Genomic DNA, 27,509 nt, shown 5'->3' on the forward strand with positions numbered 1-27,509 from the left:
TGGGATTCACTTATTGGCATGTTTGTCAATACTCAGCCCTTCTCCTGATGGGAGACTTGCCACTGAAGTAAGGGAGAATGGATCAAGGGATTTGGGATGCACTCTGACTAAGAGAAACAAGGGGTTATTCTGACCCACATGCTCTCAGCAGCAAGGAGTGTTTGGTCCTGAGAAAGGCCAACCTCTGCCCAGGTCCTTGAGGGCACTCACCAACACAGTCCCTATCATCCAGAGGGGCAGCCTGAAGTGGACATCATGCCCCCGAGATTACATGGGCCTTACCTCCACACAACCCTGGTTTGCTGGTAACAATACATAAGAGAGACTGGCTCTGGCTCCCACATTACCCACACCAGAACTCCAGCCAATCTGGGGACATGGCAGATTCCTGAGCCTCTGAGCTTCAGCTGCCTCATCTCCAGAGCAGGAGCCTCCTACCTGATGTGGCTAAGGTAAGGGGAAAACCAAGTAAGATGCCTCAAGTACCCAGCACAATACCAAGAACTCAGAACACACTCAATAAGGACTAGAAACCTTCCATCCAGGCTCTTGGCAAACACAGCCTGACACTCACACTTGAGTCCCCCAGGCCCAGCGTCAGGGCTGCTTCTCAGACTGAAAAAAAGTAAAAGAAACATCCTGAGGCAAGACTGAAGAAATCTGTCTAAGAAAAGCCACCAGGATCTTTGCCAGAGACTTCAGCACTCCTCCTCAGGAAGTACTAATTTTCTGTCCCTTCCATTGCATCTAGCGGTCCCCCAGCCCTTTAGCCACCATTGCTAGATAGCTAGGGCAACCTCAACCCCATCTAGAGAGACTGCTCCCCTTGTGGCCATGGGTGACTTTTCCAGGCATACCAGTTCTGAGCCTCCCCTGGCAGTGGGACATCAGCCAGTTTGTAGGGAAAACTATGTGAGGCTCTCACGGGGGATGAAAAGGAAAATCAAAGATGAATCGCCTGCCTCAGCATTCTGCAGCCCAGGATATGTGAATCTGCTGAATCGGCGACCGCAGGGGATTGAGGCAGCCGAGGCTGCCCCTGGTTGGTCACGATTCAAGGCTAGCCCAGCTGGATTCACTGGAGGGGATAGCTCCATCAAGAATGGTGGTTTTGCAGTATTTGCTGATGGACTGTAGGGAAATCACAAATAATAAATTACTGCTGATAAATCCATTCCCAAGAAGGAATGTCATTCTTTTCAGACTCCGCCAGTTCAGACATTCCTCTTCATCTCTGCTGCCTGATGCCCCTCCACAAACACTCATAATCACAACTAACACAGCCAAAGACTTTAGTCCTTCCAGAGTCCAATATCTCTGAGACAGGCCCAGCATCATGACGCCTGGAGCTAAATTGTAAGGTGACCCCTTGAGACACTGAATGGACCCCTTCCCTAGTGCCCACCTCCCCACCATGCATGAGCTGCTCACACAGAGCAGCAGCAGGCTCCGTTTTGAATTCCAGCTCAGCTGCTTCAGTACCTGTATGGACGCTCTGAGCGTGTCACCTCACCTGCAGAACAGGACTCATAATGCTGACTTTCCCAGGGCTCATGAGCTTACACAAAATACAGAACACATTGTAACTGAGCATACAGGTCCACGGTAAGCCGTCAGTCGGCAGTTACTGCTGTCACTGTCATGGCTTCTTTGATTACGTGGCTCCTCTCTCCTAGTTCTCAGCCCCTCTAATTCTTGCCTACTCCTATCCTATTCCTGGCCCAAGTCCTACCACCACTGTTTACCTTCCAGGACATCCTAGAAGTCCAGAGCAGAGGCTATGTCATTTGGTATGAAAGGGGATGGTATCTGTGGGTCTGGGACAGTCAGACTGGCTGGGCAGGAGCAAGGCTCTGGGGCAGGAGAATCTACAGGAGAAACCTATAGCTGGTTTCTTAAGTACACAGCCACAGGGCATAGGGCCCAGTGAGGCCCAGCAAGATTATTCTGCTGAATGATTATATTTGGTGTATGAGGCAATGGATTAAGAAAACATCTCATATTTCATTTGCTCATTGACGGTTCATTTGTTAAACAAAATATTTAAGAAGATCCTAAGATCAGAGGTAAGATGTATTTTATTGTTAAGCAAGTTGTTATGTCTAGAAAACAATTTTAACATCTGATTTTTTAAAATGTTCAAACAGTACAAAAGTGGGAAAAAATGAAAAGCAGATATCTCTTTTCTTCTCCACATCCCCAAAGCAACCATTATTAATGTTTCTTGAGTGTCCTTGTGTGTGCTCAGTCATTTCAGTCATGTCTGACTCTTTGAGACTCTATGGACTGGAGCCCACCGGGCTCCTCTGTCCGTGGGATTTTCCAGGCAAGAACACTGGAGTGGGTTGCCAAGCCCTCCTCCAGGGGATCTTCCCAAGGATTGAACCCGCATCTCTTATGACTCCTGCATTGCAGGTGGATTCTTTACCCACTGAGTCACCTGGGAAGCCCTGAGTGTCCTTAGATATATTTATCTAAGGCCAGGGACTTCCCTGGTGGTCCAGTAGCTAAGACTTCATGCTCCCAGGGCAGGGGGCCCAGGGTCCATCCTTGGTCAGGGAACTAGATCCCACTTGTTGCAGCTAAAGATCCCACAGGCCACAACTGAAAGATCCCATGTGCCACAGGTAAGAATCGGCACAGCCAAATAAATAAATACTAAAAATAACAACAACAACAAAAAACCAAACAGGGTTTCCCTGATGGCTCAGTGGGAAAGAATCTGACCACCAATGCAGCAGACACAGGTTTGATCCCTGGTCCGGGAAGATCCCACATGCCACGGAGCAACCAAGGGCCTGCGCCACAACCACGGAGCCTGTGCTCTCAAGCCTGGGAGCCACAACTACCGAGCCCACGTGTTGCAATCGCTGAAGCCTGTGCGCCCTAGAGCCGGGGCTCCGCAACAAGAGAAGCCCCCACACCCCAGCTAGAGAGTAGCCCCCGCTCGCCACAACGAGTGAAAAGCTCTCACAGCAATAAGACCCAGCACAGGCAAAAAGAAAGAAAGAAAATTATTAAAAAAAAAAAAAAAAAACCAGAGAAGACTGTTAGCTGACACATTCTGTGAAAAGGATTTGAATTGCTGGTTCTAAGGATTTATGTCTTTAACTACCAAGTGTGTTAGTCACTCAGTCGTGTCCCACTCTTTGTGACCCCATGGACAGTAGCCCATCAGGCTCTTCTGTCCGTGGGATTTCCCAGGCAAGAATAATAGCATGGGTAGCCATTTCCTTCTCCAGAGGATCTTCCCAACCCAGGGATCGAACCTGGGTCTCCTGAATTGCAGGCAGATTCTTTACCATCTGAGCCACCAGGAAAACCAAAGATATCACCGAATTATCTTCCTAAAAATTCTTTCCAGATAAACCAACAAATGGGTTTCACTGTCACCAGTGTGTCTATGTCACGTACAATTAATCACTTCTTTCCTTTGTGTAGGTTAGACATTTTGAATTACCAACTGGCAGTGTAAATTCTTTTTTCTATGAATTTTCTACTCACATGTCTTGCCTTTTAAACATACATCCTTTATTTTATTAATAACTTAAAAGAGCTCTTTGTATATTAAAAAGGATAGTTTCATTGGTTGTATATCTGCAATTTTTTTTCCAGTTGGATATTTGCATTCACTCTCCTTTATAAATCTCTCTCTCCAGTTACTTCTAAATGGTGTCACCACCACTACAAAAAATCAAAGAAGCAAGGTTTTACTATAGGTTTATTTGAAAGATCAAATTCATCTTATACTTTCTTATGTGACTTTTTTGAAAAACTGAAGCCCAGAACCTTGCCTTCACCTCTGGTCTCCAGGACACAGCTCAGACTTCCCTACTTGCATCTGAATTATTGTGGTAATAAAACAATGAAAAGACAGAGGCAGGTGTGGAGGAGATTCAGTTAATTTAAGGCCCAATATGTAGATATTTTTAATAGAAGAGAAATTTGTTAAATGATGTTTACAAACATAATCTCATTAATCATCTGCTGCTGCTGCTAAGTCGCTTCAGTCATGTTCGACTCTGTGTGACCCCATGGACGGCAGCCCACCAGGCTTCCCCGGCCCTGGGATTCTCTAGGCAAGAACACCGGAGTGGGTTGCCATTTCCTTCTCCAATGCATGAAAGAAAAGTGAAAGTGAACTCGCTCAGTCGTGTCCAACTCTTAGCGACCCCATGGACTGCAGCCCATCAGGTTCCTCGGTCTATGGGATTTTCCAGGCAAGAGTACTGGAGTGGGGTGCCATTGCCTTCTCTGCATTAATCATCAAGGATCCCCATTTCCAGATAAGAAAGCCAAGGCTCAAGTCAAGAAAAACTAAAACCAAAATTTAAATTCAGGTCTAGTTTTCCAGCAAAGTTTTCTATTGTAGTGAGCAAGGAGGCTGCTCATGAGAAAATTATAAATTCTCAAATAAGGAATTATTCATTACTGGGGCTCCCCTGGCGGTCCAGTAGTTAGGGCTCTGAGTTTTTGCTGCTGAGGGCCTGGGTTCAGTCCCTGGTTGGAGAACTAAGATCCCACCAGCTTTGTGGCACGGCCAAAAAAGCAGGGGGTGGGAAGGTGTGGGAGGGTGGGATTCTTCATTATCAATGCCAAAAGCATAAAACCCAGAGGTTGCCACATGCTCTAAGCTGGCCTGGGTGGCAAAGGAAGTGAGAGTGTGGCTCAGAAGTTGAGTCACTTGGTTAAGATCGTTCAGGGGTAAAGGCATGCTGGATTTGACCCCAAGTTCATCTGACCCCAACACCTACGGTCCCTACGCACCTCACCCATATTTCTCATGGCATTGCTTCCTTGAAGCTGAGGATTACCTGACACAGAGTCTAGGATGGAAGCAATAAGCCATAAAGTGTTGAAAAAGAAAGCAAAAACACCCTTATCTCTATCAGTAACTTGCCCCACCCCTCTGGGCCTAATGATTTCAAAACTGAGTGGGAGGTGGCAGACAGACATCCACTGGAGAGGTGACACACCCCTGTCCTCACAGGAACCCAGGACCTACTAAAGCTTTCTGAGGCAGGTATTTCCGCTAGCCGCAAATCGGTGCTGTCTCATACCATTACACCAAACGCCTGTTCCCAACTTAATGGACACTCCCCAAGCCCTCTTCGATGAAGGACCTCCTAATTAAGAACATGCCCCTCCAAAAACAGACAAAAGAAGGGGTAACAACCCTCTATCAGAAGCAAATAACTCACAGTGAAGAGGAACAGGCCAGGCTTCCCTGCTCCTGAGCCCTGGTCCAGTGGTTAAGAGTCTGTCCTGCAACACAGGGAATGCAGGTTCAATCCCTAGTTAGGGAACTAAGATCCCACATGCCATGACGCAACTAAGCCCGAGCACTCCAGAGCCCGAGCACCGCAGCTGGGGAGCCTGCATGCCACAATTACTGAAGCCCAAGGGCTACAACTAGTGAGTCCATGCGCCAGTGAAAGGTCCTGCATGACGTAATTGAGACCTGATATGGACAAATCAATAAATTAAAAAAAAAAAAGGAACTAGCAATAGAGTATTAGGTCCTGCCACCCTCCATCAAACTGCCCAGTGGTTTAAGATTCAAGGTGTTCCCTCCGGCAGAGTTTGTTTGCTGACTCAGTCCCCATCCTGAACTACCACTGTGCCCACTTTCAGTGAGGGTTGGTCACTCAGTTGTGTCCGACTCTTCGTGACCCCACGGACTGTGGCCCACTAGGCTCTTCTGTCCATTGGATTTCCTAGACAAGAATACTGGACTGGGTTACCATTTCCTTCTGGAGGGGCTCTTCCTGACTCAGGGGTCAAACCCAGGTCTCCTGCATTGCAGATGGATTCTTTACCGTCTGAGCCACCAGGGAAGCCGCACTTTCACTGAGGTTCTTATCAAACACCTAAGGTCAGCAAGATAAAGGGATTTCAATTTCTCCTGGGAACTCACCCATCCCAGGGAAAGGCTGAAGAGGACTAAAACGGCATCTGAGTAACTAACAGCCCGAATGTGATACTCACCATCATCTTGGCTGATGGGACATCAGTAATGTGTTTGAGCAGGCCATATCTCCTGCACTGTTCAAGTCACCCACTCCCAGTGTCCACGTAATTTGTGAGGGGTGAGAGCCAGCTGAATTTCCCAACAGTTTATTTTCAATCACTAGGTACTTGCCACTAACTAAAATAGATCACCACCTGCCCCTCCCATAGGGAGCTCAGAGCAGTTTGCCAACCAGTGCATAAAGGGTGACTTGCAAATCGAACAGGTCTGGTTTTGTTCTGAATTTTTAACTAGCAGTATACCCTTTTCTCAAAGGCAACTGTGTTCAAAAGTGGCAATGCCCTGCCTTGTTAAGGCTGAAAACTGGGCCCACCTCCCGACCCTGGGGCTTCCTCTGATGACTAAATGGACTTCTTCAGAACCACAAGCTCCAGAAGCCTTCTTTAAATAAGTAGCTTCGATGCAGCGCTCCCAGAGCTCTGAGGATCCTGGAAGGTGGCATGGTGCTGTGACGGTCTACTCTAAGAATATATGGCATGGACTCCAATTGAGATGACAACTAAAAATCTCCAGGTCTTGGGTACGTAAGCCAGCAAAACTAACTTTGCCAGACAAACGGTTCAAGGCATGTATATGTATTTCCTACATACCTGGAAACACCACAGTCATCACCACATCTGGCGGTCTCTTTTTAAGTTCCAAGATTTCAGATACTCCATTATAGCACGCCAGCAGGATACTGAATGCAAAAATGTACAAATAGAGAAACATAAACCTGCTCCAATTAAAGGGGCCTGGAGCACATAACACTTTTTAAGTGCCCCCCAGAACTCCCAAAACACCATCAGGAAGCACCACTCTGGTACTTTTATCCTCAGGAAATGTTTCTTAAGGAACTCAGAGCTGTTATACTAGTTCCATAGATATGAAACCACTCTTCAAAGAATTAAAATATGATTGCTACAATACTGTGTAGGCATTGAGTGTGTAAAGGTTTTCAGGCAGGCCAACCTGGGTTCAAATCCCATTTTAACATTCAGCCATAATATGAGCAAATAATTGGGCAAATTATTAGAAATCCAACATTGGGGTTTCATCATCTGTTAAAAAGGGATAGTCATAATATCCTATCTAGCCAGGACCTCCCCATCTCTCCCTAGGACACAGGGACAAAGACACACAGACACATATAGTTTTTGGTCAAGGATCAATGCAATGAAGGCGTAAAGGTGTTTGGCATATTGCCTGGCACATGTAAATGTTTAATAAACTCCAGTTATATGATTATATGACGATATGGAGGCTAATCAATACAATCTTCATTTTATATTGTAGGTACCATATAAATCCACTTATTAAGCTGCATGTATGAAAGCTATTGATCTATGTCTTCACTACGCAGCTGTTGCTGCAATGCTGAGTAACCAAGATAAGAGCTCCTTACAGGGTTCCACGCCAGCTTCCATGTACCCTATCACAGCTAGTCTCTCTTTATCACATCATGTGCTTGCATTATGTGACCCCATATCATTGAGTAATCATTTCATCTGCTCAAGCCTTATGTCCCCAGGATAATTTTCACTCTTCAAAGATGGGACACAAGGTAGTTCAGCACACTGCTGCCCCATAGAGGACCAGACTCAGTGGGGACTCTATTAAATGAACTGAATAGCTAGGCCTAAGTTACTAACACAAGAATGAATGCATTGTGCTAGCAGTGTCGGGGGCAGATAAGTACAAACGCAGCACTAGCGATATGCCTAATGGCCCAGGCATTGAAACACAGCTGGCTGGGTTCAAATCCCAATGCTTCAATCTGCTCACTATGCAACTTAGATTAGTTAAGTCTAGTTTCTTCATCATCATCATCACTCCCTGCTCTGGAGGGAATTAAATCTAGCTAGAGGATGGCTTAGACAGTAAAGAATTGGCCTGCCATGAGTTCGATCCCTGGGTCAGGAAGACCCCGTGGAAAAGGGAATGGCTACGCACTCCAGTATTCTTGAAGCTTCCCTGGTGGCTCAGATGGTAAAGAATCTGCCTGCAATGCGGGAGACCCAGGTTTGATCCCTGGGTTGGGAAGATCCCCTAGAGAAGGACTGTATGGACAGAGGAATCTGGCAGGTTGCAATCTGTGGGTTTGCAAAGATTCATATACAACTGAGCGACTAACACTTTCACTTTTTCAGAGGGTAGCTGCTAAGCTGCTGCTAAGTCACCTCCGTCGTGTCCGACTCTGCGACCTCATAGACAGAAGCCCACCAGGCCCCTCCGTCCATGGGGTTTTCCAAGCAAGAGCACTGGAGTGGGTTGCCACTGAGATATACTCAAATAAACAATTCACAATTCAGGTAAGTGGGGAAGTATCAAACGATCAAAACAGCAAAACCTTCATCTTACTCCGCCTTGCTGTTGTTCAGTTGCTAAGTCATGTTTGACTCTGCAACTCCATGGATGGCAGCACCCTAGGCCTCCCTGCCCCCTCTATCTCCCAGAGTTTGCCCAAGTTCATGTCCATTGAGTCAGTGATGCTATCCAACCATCTCATCTACTCTGCCTTAAGACATGCTTGTATCTAAACAAACTTGCCAAGACGACGAGGGCAATAAAGACACACTATAAAGATTGCTTGTTTCTAAGTTGGAATGCTAGGGTAAAAAGAACTTGCTAAAAATGTAAATTATTTAACAAATAATTAATTGGAATGCTGGAATATTTGTAGATTTTTAGTTGGGTTCTACTTGAGCTTCTGATTATAATGGTACAAAGCAAATCCATGTTTATGGTCAATTTTAAAAGCTAATAATTCGATTTGCTTTAGAAACTTCTCTTCAGCAACATGAGCCAATGTACACATGAATCTTACAGCCTTGGAGTCAAGACTACCTATGCTTAAAGTCCAATTCTGTCACTAACTGGACTCAAGTGACTTTGGCAATCTCTTTTAGCCTTAGCTGTCTTATTTTTAAATTGGGAATATCTCTCTTGTAGACTTTGCATGGAGCATAAAATAGATTGTTTACATAAATAGACATCATGGGTGATCATTAAATGATATCAATTATTCTTGCATTTCCTCTCAAGATGAAACTGCTCCTGAAAGGCATGTAGTAGGTCCCAATCGGGCTGTATTTGGGGCTATTACCTCAATCACATGCATAGCCAAGCTTACGTTAGGGCTGCCTACTGCGAGCTCAAGATGGTGAGATTCCTGGCAGATACAAATAAACACTTTCTCTATTCAACTCTGCACTGCCAAAAGCAAAACAGGTAGTGGTAGTTACAGACAGTAATTATTGGGGCAAGTGGAACTCTCATACAGCATTGGTGGGAGTATAAAATAGCTTAACCACTTTGGAAACCAAAATTCAAACCATTTTGGTCCAGGAGTTTCTTATGAATTAAACACATCCCAAACCCTATGACCCAGAAATTCCACTCTTAATTGTTTACTCCAGAAAAGGAAGAAAATGGAAACATTTCCACATAGAGGCTTGTGCAACAATGTTTATAGTAGCTTTCATCGCCTTAGGGGAAAACTGGAAACAGCCCAGGTGTCCATAGAATTGATGTCATATAGGATCCCAATCACACTAGAGAATCAGCAAGCAAAAAGGAACTACTGATATTCACAACATGGATAAAGCCTGCATTATGATGGGTAAATGAAGCCTTGTGTATGATTGTATATAACGGAAGTTCTAAAACAAGAAAAACTAGTAATACATGTGGATTTAAAACAGGGACTGCTTCTGGGGGTTGGGGACAGGAGCTGCCTGGGAAAGTGCACCAGGGAAGTTCTGGACTGATGGTAATGTTTTCTATCCTGATAGATGTTGTATTAAATAGGTGTATGTATTTGTCAGTTCATCATATGATATTTAAGGTTTGCATCTGGTACGAAATTTTACATCAAAAGATAAAAGAGTAGCATTGACCTCTAGTTAATAATGAGCACGCTGAAGTTTTAGGGTTGAAATGAACTGATTGCTACAATGTACTTTGCAATGCCTCAAGAAAAACAAGCTAGACTGAGAGACAAAAGGATAGAGGAATGTGATAAAACAGATTTGGTTAAAATATAAATGTAGACTCTAGGTAGTCTGTATATGGGTGTTCATTATATTGTTCTTTCAACTTCCTAAAACTGTCTTGCTGCTGCTACTGCTGCTGCTAAGTCGCTTCAGTCGTGTCCGACTCTGTGCGACCTCATAGACGGCAGCCCACCAGGCTCCCCCCGTCCCTGGGATTCTCCAGGTAAGAACACTGGAGTGGGTTGCCATTTCCTTCTCCAATGCATGAAAGTGAAAAGTGAAAGTGAAGTCACTCAGTCGTGTCCAACTCTTCACGACCCCATGGACTGCAGCCTACCAGGCTCCTCCGTCCATGGGATTTGCCAGGCAAGAGTACTGGAGTGGGGTGCCACTGCCCTCTCCGAAAACTGTCTTAGAGGAAAAAAAAACAAATCACGAGCATTTTTCATATACATACCGTGCTGACACCAAAATCAGTCACCAAGCAAGATATTTTTGTTATTGTTTATTTGAAGTTGTGTCCGACTCTTTTGTGACCTCATGGAGTGCAGCGCGACAGGCTTCTCTGTCCATGGGATTTCCCAGGCAAGAATACTGGACTGTGTTGCCATTTCTTCCATCAGGAGATCTTCCCAACCCAGGAATCAAACCCTCATCTCCTGCATTGGCAGACAGATGCTTTACTACTGAGTCACCAGGGGCAGACTACAATCCACAGGGTTCCAAAAGAGTCAGACACAGCTTAGCAATTAAAACAACAACAAAGAAATCCTTGGATCATTTATAAATATTTCATTTTTATCTGTCCCAACTATGTTTCTTTGTACTGCATGGTCTACACAACCTATGAAGCACAGATATTTTTGAGTCAGCCACCATGGGGCTCTGGCTGTTGACATTCCCTTCCTTCTCACAGAGAACTCAAACCATAATTTAGAGGTTCTTTTTTCTTGTGTGTAATGGAGGCCTCCATCATAAATGAATGGCCTGAAACTTCCTGAAGTCTCTCCCACATTCTCTTACCAGGTCTCTGATTACCATTAGATAGCTGAGACCTGACTTAAGAAAGCTGGAACTCAGTCCATGCTCCAAAATGCAGGACCATTTGATGGGGATGAACCCTCACACCTGCTCCCTGAGCAACAAAAATCAGTGCCGGATGTGCACCTTGCTGTCGTGGCTACATATGACTGGGCTTACAACACACTGAGAAAGTTACGTGACTGACTCCCCTTTCATTTTGAGAGCCAACCCTCCGATGCTTCTTCTTTTTACAAATGAGAAAATGGAGGATTGGGGCATAAATGAACTACTCGAAAGCATACAACTTTCACAGTCTTTTAAACCTAGAATTCTAATCTTTGCCCCTTACCACACACTGCGCTGAAACCACCTCTCACCCCTGGCAAGAAATAGCCAATTTTACAAAGGCCTGACCAGGGCAAAACTGGGTGAGGAGCATTTAAGATGGTGGCTTTCACACTGCAAGCTGAAGAAAAATTATTTAAGTCCTGACTACAGACAGTTCTAAAGTAGAGAAGATAATAGATCTGTGTCACATTTAAGAATACACATTAATTCCTGAAACTCGTTTCAGTTGTCTATCACATTCCTATGCATGAGTTTCTTGCTGTGAGTATGTAGTCCAGAAGAGTTAGACAGCCACTGACTATGTCCCTCTAGATCACAGCTTTAGATCTGAGGTTTAATTTCCCAGATTAGAAAAGTAACACTGGAAAGGGCTGATCAGGGTGCTGAAGAAGGCTAGCCTGGATCAGGCACCACTTGTGCAAGGCCTCTAGCCCTCTGCAGCAGAGAAGCGCAGTCACCACCAGCAGTTACAGTGTCTGGATCGCAGCCTTGACCAGCAAGCAGGTGCTCCAGCCAAGCCTCACCAGCTGCGTGACACGTTTGGAGAAAGGCAGCAGCCCTGCACACAGCTCTCCCTCATTTCTTCTCTCAGCACTTTACAAAGAAGAATCTTCATTGTGGCAAGTTTTATTGACTGAAGAGTTAGCGGTCCTCTCTGCCACCTTCCAGAACTCACAGCCCCCAATTAACAAAACATAAAACTCAAAGCCTTGATGTTGACCACGTTCAGTTATATTCCCTCATGCTCCCCTCCCCAGTTCAATTTTCTTTCCCTCCAGAAGCAACCCTAACATTTATCTGGTGCACATTTTCCAGTTTATACCCTAACAATTTTAGGATGTGTGCATGAGCAACATATAGCATTGCTTGGAGGGATTTTTTTTTTTAATTACATTCAACTACTATGAGGTACATGTCCTGCTTTTTTCATTCATTTTTTTTTTCAGATGTATCCATATTTATACACTTTTTTTCTGGTAATATGCTGCATAGCATCCCATCACACACAGTCTATAAATGGTTCCCAATACACTGTTATTATAAGCAGCACTGCCCTGAGCATTCTTAGACATGTCTCCTTGAGTTCATATGGAAATTTGTTTAAGGTATAGCTGGAAGTAGAATTGCTGAGTTGTCATATACACGTATATGTAGTCACTGCCAACCTCACAGTCCAGGCAAACCCTACCAATAACTTAATACATGTCCTTGAGACTTTACACACCTGTGTGTGTGTGTGTGTATATATATATATATATATATATGATCTTAACATGAATTTAGATAAAACTGTCTCATGGTTTATGCTGGGTTACAGAGGACTGTTTTCTGCATTAATTGACCAGTGGCCAACTGATGGACATTATGGGTCTTTCCTTCATTACAGTAATTCAAGGAACTTTGCACAGTGACACACTAGTTCCAGGACATATAGAAGAGACTGGAACTGTTGGATCTACCTCTTATTTTTACGAAGGAAAAAAGGCTGAGTCTCAGACAGCTGGGGTGAGGAGCTGACCCACGGACACCTCAGGAAATGAGAAACCATGGGGCTGGGGACCCCATCTCCTACAGTCTGGTCTCCAGTACTCTAGGGGTCACCTGCTCTGCTCAAGTGAATAAACCATTCCAATACACAGTTGGGGCTTCCCTTGTGGCTCAGAGTGTAAAGAATCTGCCTATAATGTAGGAGATGCAGGTTCAAACCCTGGGTTGGGAAGATTCCCTGGAGTAGGGAATGGCAACCCACTCCAGTATTCTTGCCTGGAGAATTCCATGGACAGAGGAGCCTGCCAAGTTACAGTCCACTGGGTCACAAAGAGCTGGACATGACTGAGCGACTAACATAATACACAGTGTTCCTTTTGCATGTTAGGTGCTGTCTCCATTAGCACGGTAGAATCTGTAACCACACAATATGGCGATGGGTTCAAACTCTAAGAGGCAAGGGGAGATCTCCATGCTCCAATCTCAGGAAAGCAACAAGAACAGAAAAAGCTGGCCGCATACCTAGTTCTCCCCAATAAGCTTATTCACCTGCCTATAATCCAGGCCAGACATCCACCCCCAACTCCATTTCAAAAAACTTTAACTGAGCACGTGCGGTGTGCTCTGTTGCTGAGTGGACAGGCTCACATGTGCACGTACGCACATAATGGATCAAGTGCAGCAGCCTTGATGCCTAGCCTTTGGCATTTACGAGTTTGAATCCTGACTTAGCTGTGTGACCGTAGACAAATTATCTGACCATTCAGGCTCCCAACTCCTCATCTTAAAAAAAAAAAAAAAGTAGGTAAAATTTGTACATATCTTATAAGGTTTTGTGAAAAGTAAATAAATTACTACATTAAGTGCTCAGAAAAAATCCTTTAGCCCATAATATATATTTAGAAAATATTTAAGATACTTGCTTAGTGCTAGTGCCTGAAACAAAGACAAGGTCCCTGGACTAAAAGAGCTAGTAAATTTATCAGAATGTCCAATAAAAACAATAAAAGCGGGTGTGGCTGCCAGTCAGAGTAAGTGGCAGATGGAGTAAACGTGCCATTCCAGAGGGCACACAAGAGACACACGAGAACTGGAGGAGGCTCCTCAACTCAAGGAGCTCTCTGAAAGGCTGAGACACGCTTGCTCAGAACACTCCTGAACAGGGCCACACTCTCAGCGCCGGGACCCAAGGCTTTAGCAGACATGTACTTCTTTTAGGGACTGTAGAAAGGTAAGCCTCAGGGACCCAGACATGATGCAAACACTGAAAACACGTGGTGCATGGACAAGCCCTATCCTGTGCCTTTCCCCACCCCCGGAGCTTCTCCGCAAGTACGGGTCTTCACCAGCCATTGCCTTCCTGGCCTCGTCTCCTCTCGGGTGGCTCAGCCTCTGTACTTCCTAGTTCCTCCACTACCCTGGCAGCTGCCTCCAGGCTCTTTCTCTCACCCTCTACATGCAGGTAGCCATCACACATCCTTCACTCCTCATGGCCCCAGAGATACTTTATCTCTAAAATGGAGGGTTGTCATGAAGATTAAATGAAACAAACTGTGTGGCAAGTTTGTCTGCAGAAAGCACTGGCACAACTTAGCTCCATTCCCTTCTCTGAGGATGCTGCCACCCTGGGACAGCTGTGCTCCACACCCTGGTATGATCTTTGAATTCTCTCTGGTCTCTGCCCACTACATTCCACCAGGGCCATGCCCCGTGCTCTACTAACCATCCATCACCCCACACGCACACACACTCTACATAAACTGCTGACAATGTGTGTTACCAAGACAGCTCTGCTCACACCTCTCAAAAACTTTCAGCTACTCCCCAGTGCGTATTACTGAAGAAAGACTCAGTGTTTCAGGTATGCATACAAGATTTCTGAATCTAGCCCGAATCCACCTTCCAACTTCAGTCTCCCCATGACGCTTTTCTCCAGTTTAGTTAAATCACTTTTGGGGAGGTGCATCGTGAAATACAGACTGTATCCAAACAAGGGGATAAAACAAAGCTCGACAAGTTCTAATTGCACAATTTTAGAGACTTTCATACCTTAATATGTACCATGTCTCTTTTACATTATCCCAAGTTTATTTGGATTTCTAGTAGTCTTTATTCATGGAGTTCAAGAAACAATCTAGAACAATCTGTACCACAGTGATTCTCCAGCATGCCTGTGGAATGTACCAGTTAGGTGGGCTCAAGAGTGACTGCCATGGTGTATGGCCGTAAGCATCTTAGGCATATTTGCTGTTTATGATCCTCACTGTATGCAGTCTCTGTGAAGGTATAAAGTGAAAGTGAAGTCACTCAGTCGCATCCGAATCTTTGCAATCCCATGGACCATAACCTACCAGGGCTCTTCTGTCCATGGGATTTTCCAGGCAAGAGTACTGGCGTGGGTTGCCATTACTGAGCCATGGATGGAATCAAATGGCCGATAGCAGTTACCCCAGCAGGAATGACAAAGATTTACTTCTCCCTTGACTGCCAGGGCTACCTCCTTTCCCAGTCTTCCCCTCTATCCCATGCCACAAACTTCCATTCAAATCCCTACATGCTTAAATTAGCCAGCGTTGGCTTCTGAGGCTTAAAACCAAAGTACCATCCCTGGTGTACATAGTTCTTTGGGTCCCTGAGCAAAGTCATCCAAATCTCCCCCAGGCAAAGGAGCTTCCAGACCCCTCCCGGTGGGTACAGTACCTGTTCCGTCTGGAGTAGACCTCACAAAAGTAGGCAGCATTTTTACTGAAGCCGTAGGGTGAGTGGTGGCTCCAAGCCCTTTCTCCATCTCCTTGCGAAAACGCTTAGCAATCTCCAGAAGAGTTTCATCAGAAAGACGCATGTGGTAGAGATACTGGTCAACCTGAAAGAGGGGAAAGTGCATAGTGACATATATACTAAATGAATTATGGTATTCATTTATGTCATGGAACATCATTCAGCTTCTCAAAAGGGTAAAATCTATTAGGTACAGAAGGTTATTAAGACCATTGAACCAGAATCTGTGACAGGACTTTGTCTTTAAAAAAAAAATTAACTAAAAATTCAAATTAGAAAAATGGTCTAATTTTATTTCTGGAGAATGATGAAGACCAGGGGAAAGGCCAGCTAGGGGAGAGGCTCATCTCTTTTCCTCTGCACTCAAGGCCAGTTGCGCCAACCCTATTGCCCCTCAACCATTGCCTCCTTCCTAGACTAATAAGAGTCTCTGATTCTACTTTTACTTCTGCCGTCCATTTTCCATCCCCAGACAGAGTCTATACTATTCCCATGCTTAAAACCTTTCTGTGGTCTCCCATTGGCACCAAATCTGAAACCCTTCCAAGGCCCTACCATACAGCCTGGCCTCGCCCACTGCTCATCTTACCAGGTGCCTCTGCACTCCTTGTGCAGACCAGCCTTGGCTCAGCCCCCCAACACACCAACCGTGCCCTTCCCTGCCTGCAAGACTGTTCATATGGGCCACACAGCACCTCACTCTGCTCTTCATCTACGGATCCCTTACCAATCCTTCAGGTCTCTCTGCACAGAGGCCTTCTCTGACCTTCCTAATAAAACAATCAGGCCTCCCTGTTTTTCCTGTGAACTCAGACTTTTCCCTTCACATCACCAACCTCAATTTGGAAACATATATTAGTGCCCAAATCATAAGCACCAAGGGCAAGAACCATGACTATTTGTTCACGCTTGCATCCCTGAAGCCCAGCATAGCATGTGACATATTGACAGAGGCTTGATACACATGGTAAAGCCAAAGTCCTCCCCCATCCACAGAGGCAGAGGCGGCTCTCCCTAGTCATTTCATTTATCTTGTTTTCAACATAAATTTCTGTGAACTTTTCCCAGATTTAACACTGAGAGAAGGAGAAACAACAGGAGTCCCCTTCAGACAGCCTGCTTCTTGAAGGTTCTCATCTGCTCTGGCTGTGGATATTCCCAGTTTTCTTCTCAGAAAAAGATCTGATAGAAATCCATCCAAGGAGGCACTCAAGTTTCCACAATATCCCTGTTCGCAGCAGCAACGTCCAGGCCAGGTGGGGTTGCTGGCCATGGAGATGGGGGTAGAATCAGGACCCTTGGGCCAGGCTACAGCTGTGCCCTCAAGGTATGAGGGCGGTGGGCCTGGTCCTCCTAGCCTCATCAGCAAACTGGGGGGTGAAGAGACCCTGTTCTTTCCAGCTCCCAAACTTCAGGATTCCCAAAGGAATCCTGACTGGCTTGGTTGGGCTGATGACCACCATCACTGTTACTCCTGTGGGAATCACAAGTAAACGCCCACCTATCGTTTGGGCACCCCACTCCAGTACTCTTGCCTGGAAAAGCCCATGGACGGAGGAGACTGGAAGGCTGCAGTCCATGGGGTTGCTGAGGGTCGAACACAACTGAGTGACTTCACTTTCACTTTTCACTTTCATGCACTGGAAAAGGAAATGGCAACCCACTCCAGTGTTCTTGCCTGGAGAATCCCAGGGACGGGGGAGCCTGGTGGGCTGCTGTCTATGGGGTCGCACAGAGTCGGACACGACTGAAGCGACTTAGCAGCAGTAGCAGCAGCAGTCCTCTGCCCAACTCTGACCAAGAAGCATAAACATTTATAATGAGCTTTCCCTGACAAATGTGCTCATTAGTATTAACAGACTGTTCTATTTTCCAGCACTTTTTTTGTCAGATCTTCTTAGAACCAAACTTTTTTGGTTCTAAGTTAAAACCAAAGGTTTTAAACAAATTTTGAAGCTTGAGATTCCCAGAGGAACAGCAAAAGTTGTTTAATACTTTAAGGAAAGAACAGACCCATTGCCCTCTTTTGGGCTGGGGGGTGGGGAGAATTAGAGAGCGAGAGAGACAGTCCTCTTACTCACAGGTTCTCTCTTGCAGCCACATCCTAACTCCCTGTGGGGTTTGGGGTCCATCCCTCTCTCCTGAGGAATTATGAGATTGGCCCTTCTCAGATCATTTCAAGCATCCTGATCACTACTCATCTTTCATCATTCTTCTAAAATACCACAAGTTGAAAGATCAGAGACTGGATAAAATGCTGAAAGAAGCTGTAAGCAAGACAAAGAAGAGACTGTGGTTAATCAGCCCACCCGTCTTCGTAACTGCATGTGGTTAAAATAGAACAAAATTGACAGACACAATCCTCACGTGGGATGGAAAAGGACAAAGCAGGGCTAGAGTGGTGAAAGCCCCTCAGCCACTTTTCCACTCCCTCCCCAGCCAGCAGAGGGACTAGGCTTGTCATAGTTTGAAATTTGCAGAAATGAGGATATCCCCAAGTTCCCTTGCTGCCAGCATTTATTAGAGAGCTACCGTAGACATCTAACTCCTTTGGTCGAAATCAGAAAGACTTCAATCATCCACTCTATTTCCTAATTTCAGGTTCATGGCACCTCAGGTTCATGGCAAACCCCCTGTTTGCCTTAGCCTCCCAGGTCTGTGGGGCACTAGCTCCCTTCCCTGAGCAGGGTCACTGATCTGGGCTTCCTACAATACTGGGGAGCCAGGGTGTTCCTGAGGAGGTTGGCCTCCCCTACAACACATGAGGCTCCCAGGAGGAAAAAGTGTTTGGTCTCAGACAAGTCCTCTCTCTCCCTATTGGCTCCGCGGGAGACAAAACGCAGGAGACTCTGGGCCCAGAGCAACTATAATCACCATAGAGGCCTCCTGCTTCAGAGTCAGTGATGCCTGGCTTGGCCGAGGAACAAATTAGGGCTTAATGCATCTCAGTGCTAACGTACAAGTCCTAGCCACCAGACCAAACAAAGGCTAAAGCCAAGCCACATCCAAGTACAGCCTCATAGGCAATAGTAATAACAGCAAACCCTTCGGCAAAACCTGTTCTCAAGGTCTTATACCCATTAACTCATTGAATCCTCATAACAACCCTTTGAGGTGTTATTTTCTCCATTCAACTGAAAGGGGAAGGCAACATGTCCCAAATCACACAGATGCAAAAGATTAAGCCAGGACTGGACGGGGCAGCCCACTATGCTTTTGTCCACTCTACTAGATGGATGCCCCTCTCTGCTGAACAGCAAAGTCTGTACAGCTCAAATGGCACTACAGTGCATGCAGGCTGGCCACATCCACTAAAAGGCCATCTTCTGAACCAGTCATCCCACCACACAGACACGCACAGGGCTGCCCTGTCAGGTCAGAGGGCAGCAGACATATCTCTGGACATTATCATGAGTTTGACATGTGACTAAGTTGGAGCTCCTGCATTACTACTTTCCCAAAAAGAAGACAGGCCCAGAAGCCTCACTGCCACCCACTCCTGCCTCCATAGATGGCTCCAGATGTTGCAAAGGCTCCAGATGTTCCTTTGTGGGACAAGCTGAGCCTGTGGTGCTGCCCTGTTAAAGAGCTGCCCTATCACTTCTTGGAGTGTGAGGTCATGTACACAAAAGACCAAGTTAGGATGGCCGTAATTCTACTGTGGTCATGCTTAACTTAACTTTGATGTTTAAGCTGCTACAAGGCTTGTTGGAAATCTAGTCAACACTCCTCATCCTTAACTCTCAAAAGGACCTAACAAGTTAAAGGGTCAGCCTTTACTCAAATCATGTTGCCCTTTACCCAGGAGATTATAACCATTCTTCAGCGTTTAGTAACAGATGAAAATGGTCATGATGATCACCATTATAGTAGCTAAACATTTACCAAGCATTTCTTACCTCCCAAAACCCATCCTACAAGTTTACTGACATGATGTCCATTGTTCTTTTGTAAAACTTCTATATCCCTGTTTTATAGCTCACTCGGTGAGGAGCACAGGCGTCTGGCTCTAAAGCTAGGCCCTTAGGCCCATCACCCTCACTTTTCCTGTGGACCCTCCTCATCTGGGTGGGACTCTCTGCTCTGCAGCTTCTTGGATGACCTCAGTACTTTGTTTTATCATCAAAGTACTTCGATTTACATCTCCATCAGATGAGACCAAGAAAAAGGATACGGGACAGCTATGAAAAATACAGCTACAGCACCTTGGCCCAAACCTCCTCTCTTTGGGCCACAATGATGGACATGATGATGTATCCACCCTGAGTTTCTCAGGGCCACTCAGGAAGGAATGATTAATCACCTGATGTTATCACTTCCTAAACACACCACTGAGGCCCACCCAGCCTTGGCCAGCACTGCTGTGTTGAGTGGAGGGTAGCCAAGGGAAGCAGGAGTCGGAAGCAAGAAGCAGCCTCCATACAAAGACCTTTCTCCTGGATCGGGAAGGAAGTAAATGCAGAATCCTGCCAACTTTCTCTCACAGTGCAACCAGAAGGAGGGAACACAAGCAGGCCCAAAGTCATAGGAGAATGTCATTTAGGAGTTACCAAATGTACACAGCACAGTAACATTATGGCTAAAAAATACTAACTCTTATAAAGAACCTTGGGGTAATGACAATTCAAATCCCGTTGAAAGTAGACAGCATTTGAGTTTATCTCCTTTGTCCCTCTTACCCCAATAGGCATCAGGCCTAGATCTGAATGCTTCCAAGCATGACAGACTCCTCACTTCTCAAAATTGGTTAGCTTCTACTGCTGGTCAGTTCTAGTTGTTAGAAAGTTTTTTCTCTAAGATAAATCTACTTTCTGATAACTTCTGTCTATGTTCTGCCACTTGGGATAAGAGTTTCTGAACTTGGCTAAGAATCCCAAAGACCCATTCCAGACTAATCAAATTGACATCTTTATTACTGTCTGGGTGCTCAAACATCTTCCCTTCTCCTTGGGCTGGTATCTACCTTAACAATAATGTGACAATAATGGATAGTGTTCTAGTCAATACTGCTCAAGGTCATTTGTTACCACTTTCGGCCTGGGATCTTTGAAAGTCGGTACTTAAGACATTAGGCTAAACTGTGAAACAATTCGTCATCAATCCTGGGTCAAGTTGAGAGTTGCAAAGACAAATTTGAAGTTGTTGGGGAAAAGTTCCAGTTATTGGAAGCTATCAAAGTAGAATCATTCAGGTTATCCCTTATTTAGTAGCTGGTGGTGGGGAACTGTAGGCTGTGGCATCAGAAAAATCAGTGTTCAAAACAGGCATCTGAGTCCGAGTTTCCTCCTTATAAAATGGGAGGACTAACACTCAAACAGAGTCACTAGCATAAATGAGGTGGCAAATGTAAAGCTATCTATTAATATCTAACCTTTTTGTCTATCCCCTTTCCTCTTTTTCTCCCAGACTCCCCTGTGCCAAGTGGCACCTTCAGAGGATCAAAGACATTTCTTAACCCTACTTAGTCACATGGGGGTTAGCAAAACAGGAGCTGTTTCCCCAAATTCTTCCTTCTTTTTCTTTGGAGTGTGTGTGGCCTGACACCCTGGATTACTTCTCTTTAAATCTCTATTAGGAAAAAAGATGGAAAGGAGGGGAATTCCAGGCTGGGGATAAAGAGGCAGGCCAGAGCAAAGCTTGGTTGCAGTATGAGAAGGTCACTTGCCTAACCAGAGGCAAGGGTGTGTATTAAAGAGAGATAGTAGTTTTAGACACATCTGTTTAGCAATCTCAAGATTAGAAATTCCTCACTGGGCAGTTTTGGTCAGTTTCTTTCTTCGCATAACACACTAGTCTATGCCTGCCTCCTCTCTAGAACTGTGGGTTCAGGCAAGAGAAGTTCTAAAGAGAAGCTGAAAACAAGCAGGACCCTTTGGGGCCTTCCCGGGTGCAAAAGCCTTTCCAAGTCCCCTGTTCATGTTTGCAGAAAAAAAGGCATCGACCTCCTAGACTTCCCCAGAGTTCTAAAGAACAGATTCGAACAGTTACTAACTAGGGAAGGGAGGGAATTTGGAAACGAAGGAGGAGCAGCCAAGAAATAACAGTGCAGCAATAAAGCAGGGTCCTGGTTCCTCCTCAAGGGATACACATAACAATTATCTCTGGAGTTCTCCTGAGTTTTTCTGCAAGAACTAAGGCCCCCATCTAGGTGGAGAATAGTAACTTCAGGCTTAGCTAAAGATAAGTAAAAGAGAGAGTGAAAAAGTTGGCTTAAAACTCAACATTCAAAAAACTAAAATAATGGCATCTGGTCCCATCACTTCATGGCAAATAGATGGGGAAACAGTGGAAACTGTGACAGACTATTTTCTCGGGCTCCAAAATCACTGCAGATGGTGACCACAGCCATGAAATTAAAAGACGCTTGCTCCTTGGAAGAAAAGCTATGACAAACCTAGACAGCATATTAAAAAGCAGAGAAATTACTTTGCCAACAAAGGTCCATCTAGTCAAAGCTATGGTTTTTCCAGTGGTCATGTATGGATGTGAGAGTTGGACCATAAGGAAGGCTGAATGCCAAAGAACTGATGCTTTTGAACTGTGGTGTTGGAGAAGACTCTTGAGAGTCTCTTGGACTGAAAGGAGATCAAACCAGGCAATCCTAAAGGAAATGAGTCCTGAATATTCACTGGAAGGACTGATGCTGAAGCTGAAACTCCAATACTTTGGCCACCTGATGCAAAGGACTGACTCATTAGAAAAGACCCTGATGCTGAGAAAGAATGAAGGCGGGAGGAGAAGGGGACCACAGAGGATGAGATGGTTGGATGGCATCACCGACTCAATGGACATGAGTCTGAGTAAGTTCCAGGAGATGGTGAAGGACAGGGAAACCTGGTATGCTGCAGTCCATGGGGTCACAAAGAGCCGGAGATGACTGAGCAACTGAACAACACAGCCAAATGGAAAGCTCATCTCCTTAAGTGCCCACAGTTTCCTCTAGACTAGCACTAAAAGGAGAAACTGCGCCATAGCAACAATGCAAGGAATGGAGGGAGCAGAAGATCACTGTTGCAGAGGCTCCACTTCAAAGTGTGAAGTGGCTCAGGTGTGGCAGACACAGCCCCAGTTAGGTATGAGGAAGCCCAGAGAGGAAAGGCCTGGAGGTGAGAGCCAGAAAGGAAACTCACAGAAACTGAGGTCAGGGGAACAGCCTTGACCAAGGTCACAGAGTTGAAACTAGAACCTGGATCACCCAGATCCCTTACTACAGTGTCAAAAATGGTAAATGACAATCCTACCCCCAAGCATCCTCAGGAACTCACTGTCATCTTGCAGGCCAATTTCAACTGAATGACTAGTGACCTTCCCCGAGGCCAACCTAACAGGTCCCAGGGAAGAAATGGTCCTCATCAAACTACTTACATCCAGAAAAGAACAATATTCCAACTTTGACAGTTTGTTCCATAAAGTGCCATAAACCCTACCTTGAATACCTTAAGAGGTCTCAAAAGAAAGTATAGAAGAAACCTTAAATTTCAACATCTAAATCTGTAAGATTCTTTTCTATCATTCAATTGCTGAATCCCTGACCCAAGCTTCTCCCATTTTAAGCCTTTGTTGAAAATCAATTACATGCAAAGCACGATAGCATACAAGAATATAATTTTAAAAGAAATCAATTGCAGAGACAGTGGTGATACTTGTACAACAATGTGATGTACTTAATGCCGCTGAATTGTACACTCTAAATATATATCCACTGAGTCTTTGAACTACACGCAGGCTGGGGTGCTGATCCTCCATAGTTGGCACTCCTTATATATAGTTCTCATCCACAGATTCAACCAACTGTGAATAATGCAGTGATATAGTACTGTAGCACATTATTATTGAAAAAATCCACAATAAGTGGACCCGTACAGTTCAAACCCATATTGTTCAAGGGTCAACTGACGCACGCACACACACAAATGTTTTTAAAATTTTTTTTAAGAAATCAAGATTCCTGTTCTCTAGGACTTTATAAGATATAGCACAGAACTCAACTCATTGTAGACCCGGTGTTTCTGAAATGAATGGAAGATGGTGTTAATGTAAAATGGCCCATGGGAACTGTCACAGGTATGAGTGAGTGGCCTGTAAGACTAGCATTCAGAGGAGATTGCTTCTGGGCTAAGAACATACATATCCAACATACATGTCAATGGATGTGTGTTGACATGGAGACAGTAGAGAGATCATGTGAAAAGGTTCAGAAGGTGTGGGCAAGCCCAGGATACTGGAAGGAGGTTATGAACTCTAGGAGCAGAAAGCCATTCTCTACCCTGCCTTAGCTCACTACCTCACTACCCTGCATAGGCTGCCTACTGCAATGCCTCCATATCAGTATGACTTAATCCTAGTTACCTTTAATCAAGGAGTAACAGGAAGGGAGAATCATAAAAATCACCCCATTGCATGAAACTGCTGTGTTGTTCACTGGCCAGTCAATTCCCTACAGGGAATTTACAGGGAATTTAGTGCCAGGGGAAAGTCTTGCTGCCCAGAGTCACTGTACTTCCTGATACAGGCCAATGAAATTAAAACAATGACTCAAGAAGAGTCAGTTTTGGTTGTTGTTGTTGTGGGGTTTTTTTGTTTTGTTTTGTTTTTGTTTTTTTTTTGTTTTTGCTTTGGCTATTAGGAAGCTCAGGGCTCTGTACTCAACTTTAATGAACTAAGTTTTAATCATTCCTGCCTGTTCCATGACTCTTATTCTAGAAGTCCTTTCAATGAAAGTTAAACCATATCATCTAATCCTTTTAGTAAGCAGGCAGAAAATAAATAATACAAGAACAAGCAAATGCTCATCAGTCATTCCTACAGGATACACCCTCCTGGTAGAAGGGCAAATTCAAGTGACCAAATTGGATAAGAAAGGAACTCCATAAGCATAGTTGGCCTGAGGACACAGGGGCACCCTGAGGTACTGCTGTAATGCCAAACTGCTTTCTCCAGTCTTTGGGTATTTCTGATTTAGTACCTAGAACCTTCTCTCCAAGAGCTGCTGAATGAACACTAGCTAATTCCTATGTTTTAGATTTTTCTAGCCCCCAAGCAAACCAACTGACTGAATTTCAACTTTCCTGGCACTTTTGTATTTGTCCCAAAGATACAATCAGGTGTATATATATTAAATAATGTGTTAGGGCAGACTCCAAGGCTCTATAACCTAGTCTCCTAGGAAGAAAGTTAGGAAGGACCACACCCCCTTGAAGTGAAGGACTTTGGCTAGTTTCATCCGCTTTAACTCAACTACAGTTAAAACAGGGTTGGAGGGGCAGGGGCAGGGTACACTACAGCAATGAGAATGCCCCACCTGTCACTACACGCCTGTGTAGATGAATCTCACAACATAAAGTTGAGTAAAAGAAGCCAGATACAGCACGGAACGGATCGTATGAGTCCACTTATAATAAGTACAGAGACAGATCTACGCCAGTAGAAGTCAGGATAGTAATTACATTTAATGGGGGATATACTTGCTGTTGGGACCTCCCAGCTGCCGCTAGTGGTAAAGAGCCTGTCTGCCAATGCAGGAGACGTAAGAAACTCCGGTTCAAACCCTGGGTCCAATCCCTAGGTTGGGAAGATCCCCTGGAGGAGGGCATGGCAACCCACTCCAGTATTCTTGCCTGGAGAATCCCATGGACAGAGGAGCCTGGCGGGCTACAGTCCATACCACTGCAGAGTCAGACACAGCTAAAGCAACTTAGCATGGAGTACACATAGCTGCTATTAGGGATTCCTAGGTGGTGCCACTCCAGTACTCTTGCCTGGAAAATCTCTTGGACTGAGGAGCCTCATAGGCTGGAGTCCATGGGGTCCCGAAGAGTCGGACACGACTGAGCAACTTCACTTTCACTTTTCACTTTCATGCATTGGAGAAGGAAATGGCAACCCACTCCAGTGTTCTTGCCTGGAGAATCCCAGGGACGGGGGAGCCTGGTGGGCTGCCGTCTATAGGGTCGCACAGAGTCGGACATGACTGAAGCGACTTAGCAGCAGCAGCAGCAGGTGGTGCTAGTGGTAAAGAACCTGCCTGCCAATGCAGGAGACGCACAAGATGCGGGTTCAATCCCTGGGTCAGGAATATCCCTGGAGAAGGAAATGGCCACCCACTCCAGTATTCTTGCCTGGAGAATCCCATGGACAGAGGAGCCTGGTACAGTCCATAGGGTCGCAAAGAGCCCAACATGACTGAAGTGACTTAGCGCGCACACACACACATATGCTTGCTATTGCTGGTAATAATTTGTTACTGGATCTAGGTGGTAGTTACTTAGTGTTCTCAGTTCTCTATGCAAATTATACTTCACTTTAAAAATAAAGGAAGGAAAAATGACAAGGTACTGACTAGGTCCTAGTCTTTGGCACATGGTAGGGCCAAAGAGGTCAAATCGGAAGGGAAAGCCATAACCTAAATGCAGCCACACAAAGCCTTCTGGTGACTCTATCTGCTAATATATGCCTGCAACTTAGTTTTGAAAGAATTTCATGTTTTCACATTATTCCTTTGCCAGTGTTTTACTGCAAATCTTTGACAAGGAAACCAAAGTCTGAAAAAGCTTCCGCAAACCATAGGCCAAGTTCCTAACAGGTCCCGTAACATCCAGGCCAGATGAATGCCCTGAACCGGGGCACAGGTGTGCGCTCATCCAGGGAAAGCTAGGTAACTGCTATCTGTGACCTCATTAATACTAATGTCTTCACAGACTCCTCCTGGGAAGACCAAGTTTGTACAAACAGCAGCAGATTTATCCTGTAAAGTTGCCAAGCCAAAGCCAGATATTCCCGATAAGATAACAAAAAAAAAAAAAAGAGGATGAGTTAGGGAGGAAAGACACAGTAGATTTTGGATTCTTTAAGGCTCCTGTCCTCTGAAATGCAGTTAACCAAAAGCTACAGATCTACCTTGACATTTTTTTCAGATGGGACAAAGCAGACCCCCACTAGGGTCATCATGCCACCTCAGGGAGATGGCAGCTGACACACTCACAGCCTGGAGGGCAGGGTGAGTGTGGAGCCAGGCTCACAGGCCACTCCTCCAGGATCTTGCTGCACGTGAGCCACAGGGTTTCCTGTTCTTCCAGTTCTTGCTCTCAGCTGCATCAAGTTACAGCCAGACAGACCGCAGGCAACAGCACCTGTCAGGGGGTCAGGAGACAGGGCTTTGGGACCCCTGTCCTGGGACCCTCCTATCCGCAGACTATAGGACATCAGTTCAAAGGAATAATATGTCCCAGGTGTGCATGACCCTGTGACAGTTCTTTTTCCCACACATACTGGCTGCTACATTGAGTGTGCCAGGCACTTAGAATACTGGGATAAAGGGGACCCTTCTGTCTGCAAATGCTCAGACTATCAGTAGGAGGCAAATATATTACTAATTACCAACTGAAGCAGTAAGGACAGATAGTAAGCAGTTTCTTTCACTACAATAAGATATAGATTCACAATCACTTAAATCGCACACATCAATACAATTCTGAGTTTTGTTTTTTGTTTTTTTTTCTTGAAAAGGTTAGAGATGTGTGTTGAACCCATACCTGGAATGTTCTCCTACTCTGGCCTACCAAATTCCCAGTTGTTCTTCAGGGGCCCAATACAAATAGCCTCTCCACAAATATCTTCCCCAAGTTCCCAGCTGGTTACATTAACACACTTTTGACTAAAAAGCGTCTCTTGCTCTTACTGGTCCCAGAGGACTGAAGGCACTGTTCCCAAATTTGTGTCTGTGATACCGGCGTTATTGCAGTATTGAGATACAGCAGGCACTCCAGACACATCTGTTATGGGGACATAAAGGGGCAAAGGGAACACCGAGGAAAGAGTGAGAGAGTAACAAGCGCTGGCCACCGCAGACTGCCCAGGTGCTCAGAGCC

At 45.2% G+C, this 27,509-nt stretch overlaps 1 protein-coding gene across 2 annotated transcripts in view; it reads right to left on the reverse strand.

Annotated features, from left to right (window-relative positions):
- HK2 (hexokinase 2) overlaps positions 1-27,509 on the reverse strand; it is a 69,815-nt gene that overhangs the window by 29,270 nt on the left and 13,036 nt on the right. Inside the window, exon 2 of one of the 2 annotated variants that reach the window (XM_010829694.1) lies at positions 15,565-15,727. In XM_010829694.1, the coding sequence (XP_010827996.1) occupies positions 15,565-15,727 (163 nt within the window). Of the gene's footprint in view, positions 1-5,988; positions 6,312-15,564; positions 15,728-27,509 lie in introns of those variants that run through there. The other variant, XM_010829695.1, reaches the window with a different exon arrangement.

This window comes from Bison bison, unplaced genomic scaffold, assembly GCF_000754665.1.
Source record: "Bison bison bison isolate TAMUID 2011002044 unplaced genomic scaffold, Bison_UMD1.0 scf7180017864508, whole genome shotgun sequence".
Taxonomy (NCBI): domain Eukaryota; kingdom Metazoa; phylum Chordata; class Mammalia; order Artiodactyla; family Bovidae; genus Bison; species Bison bison.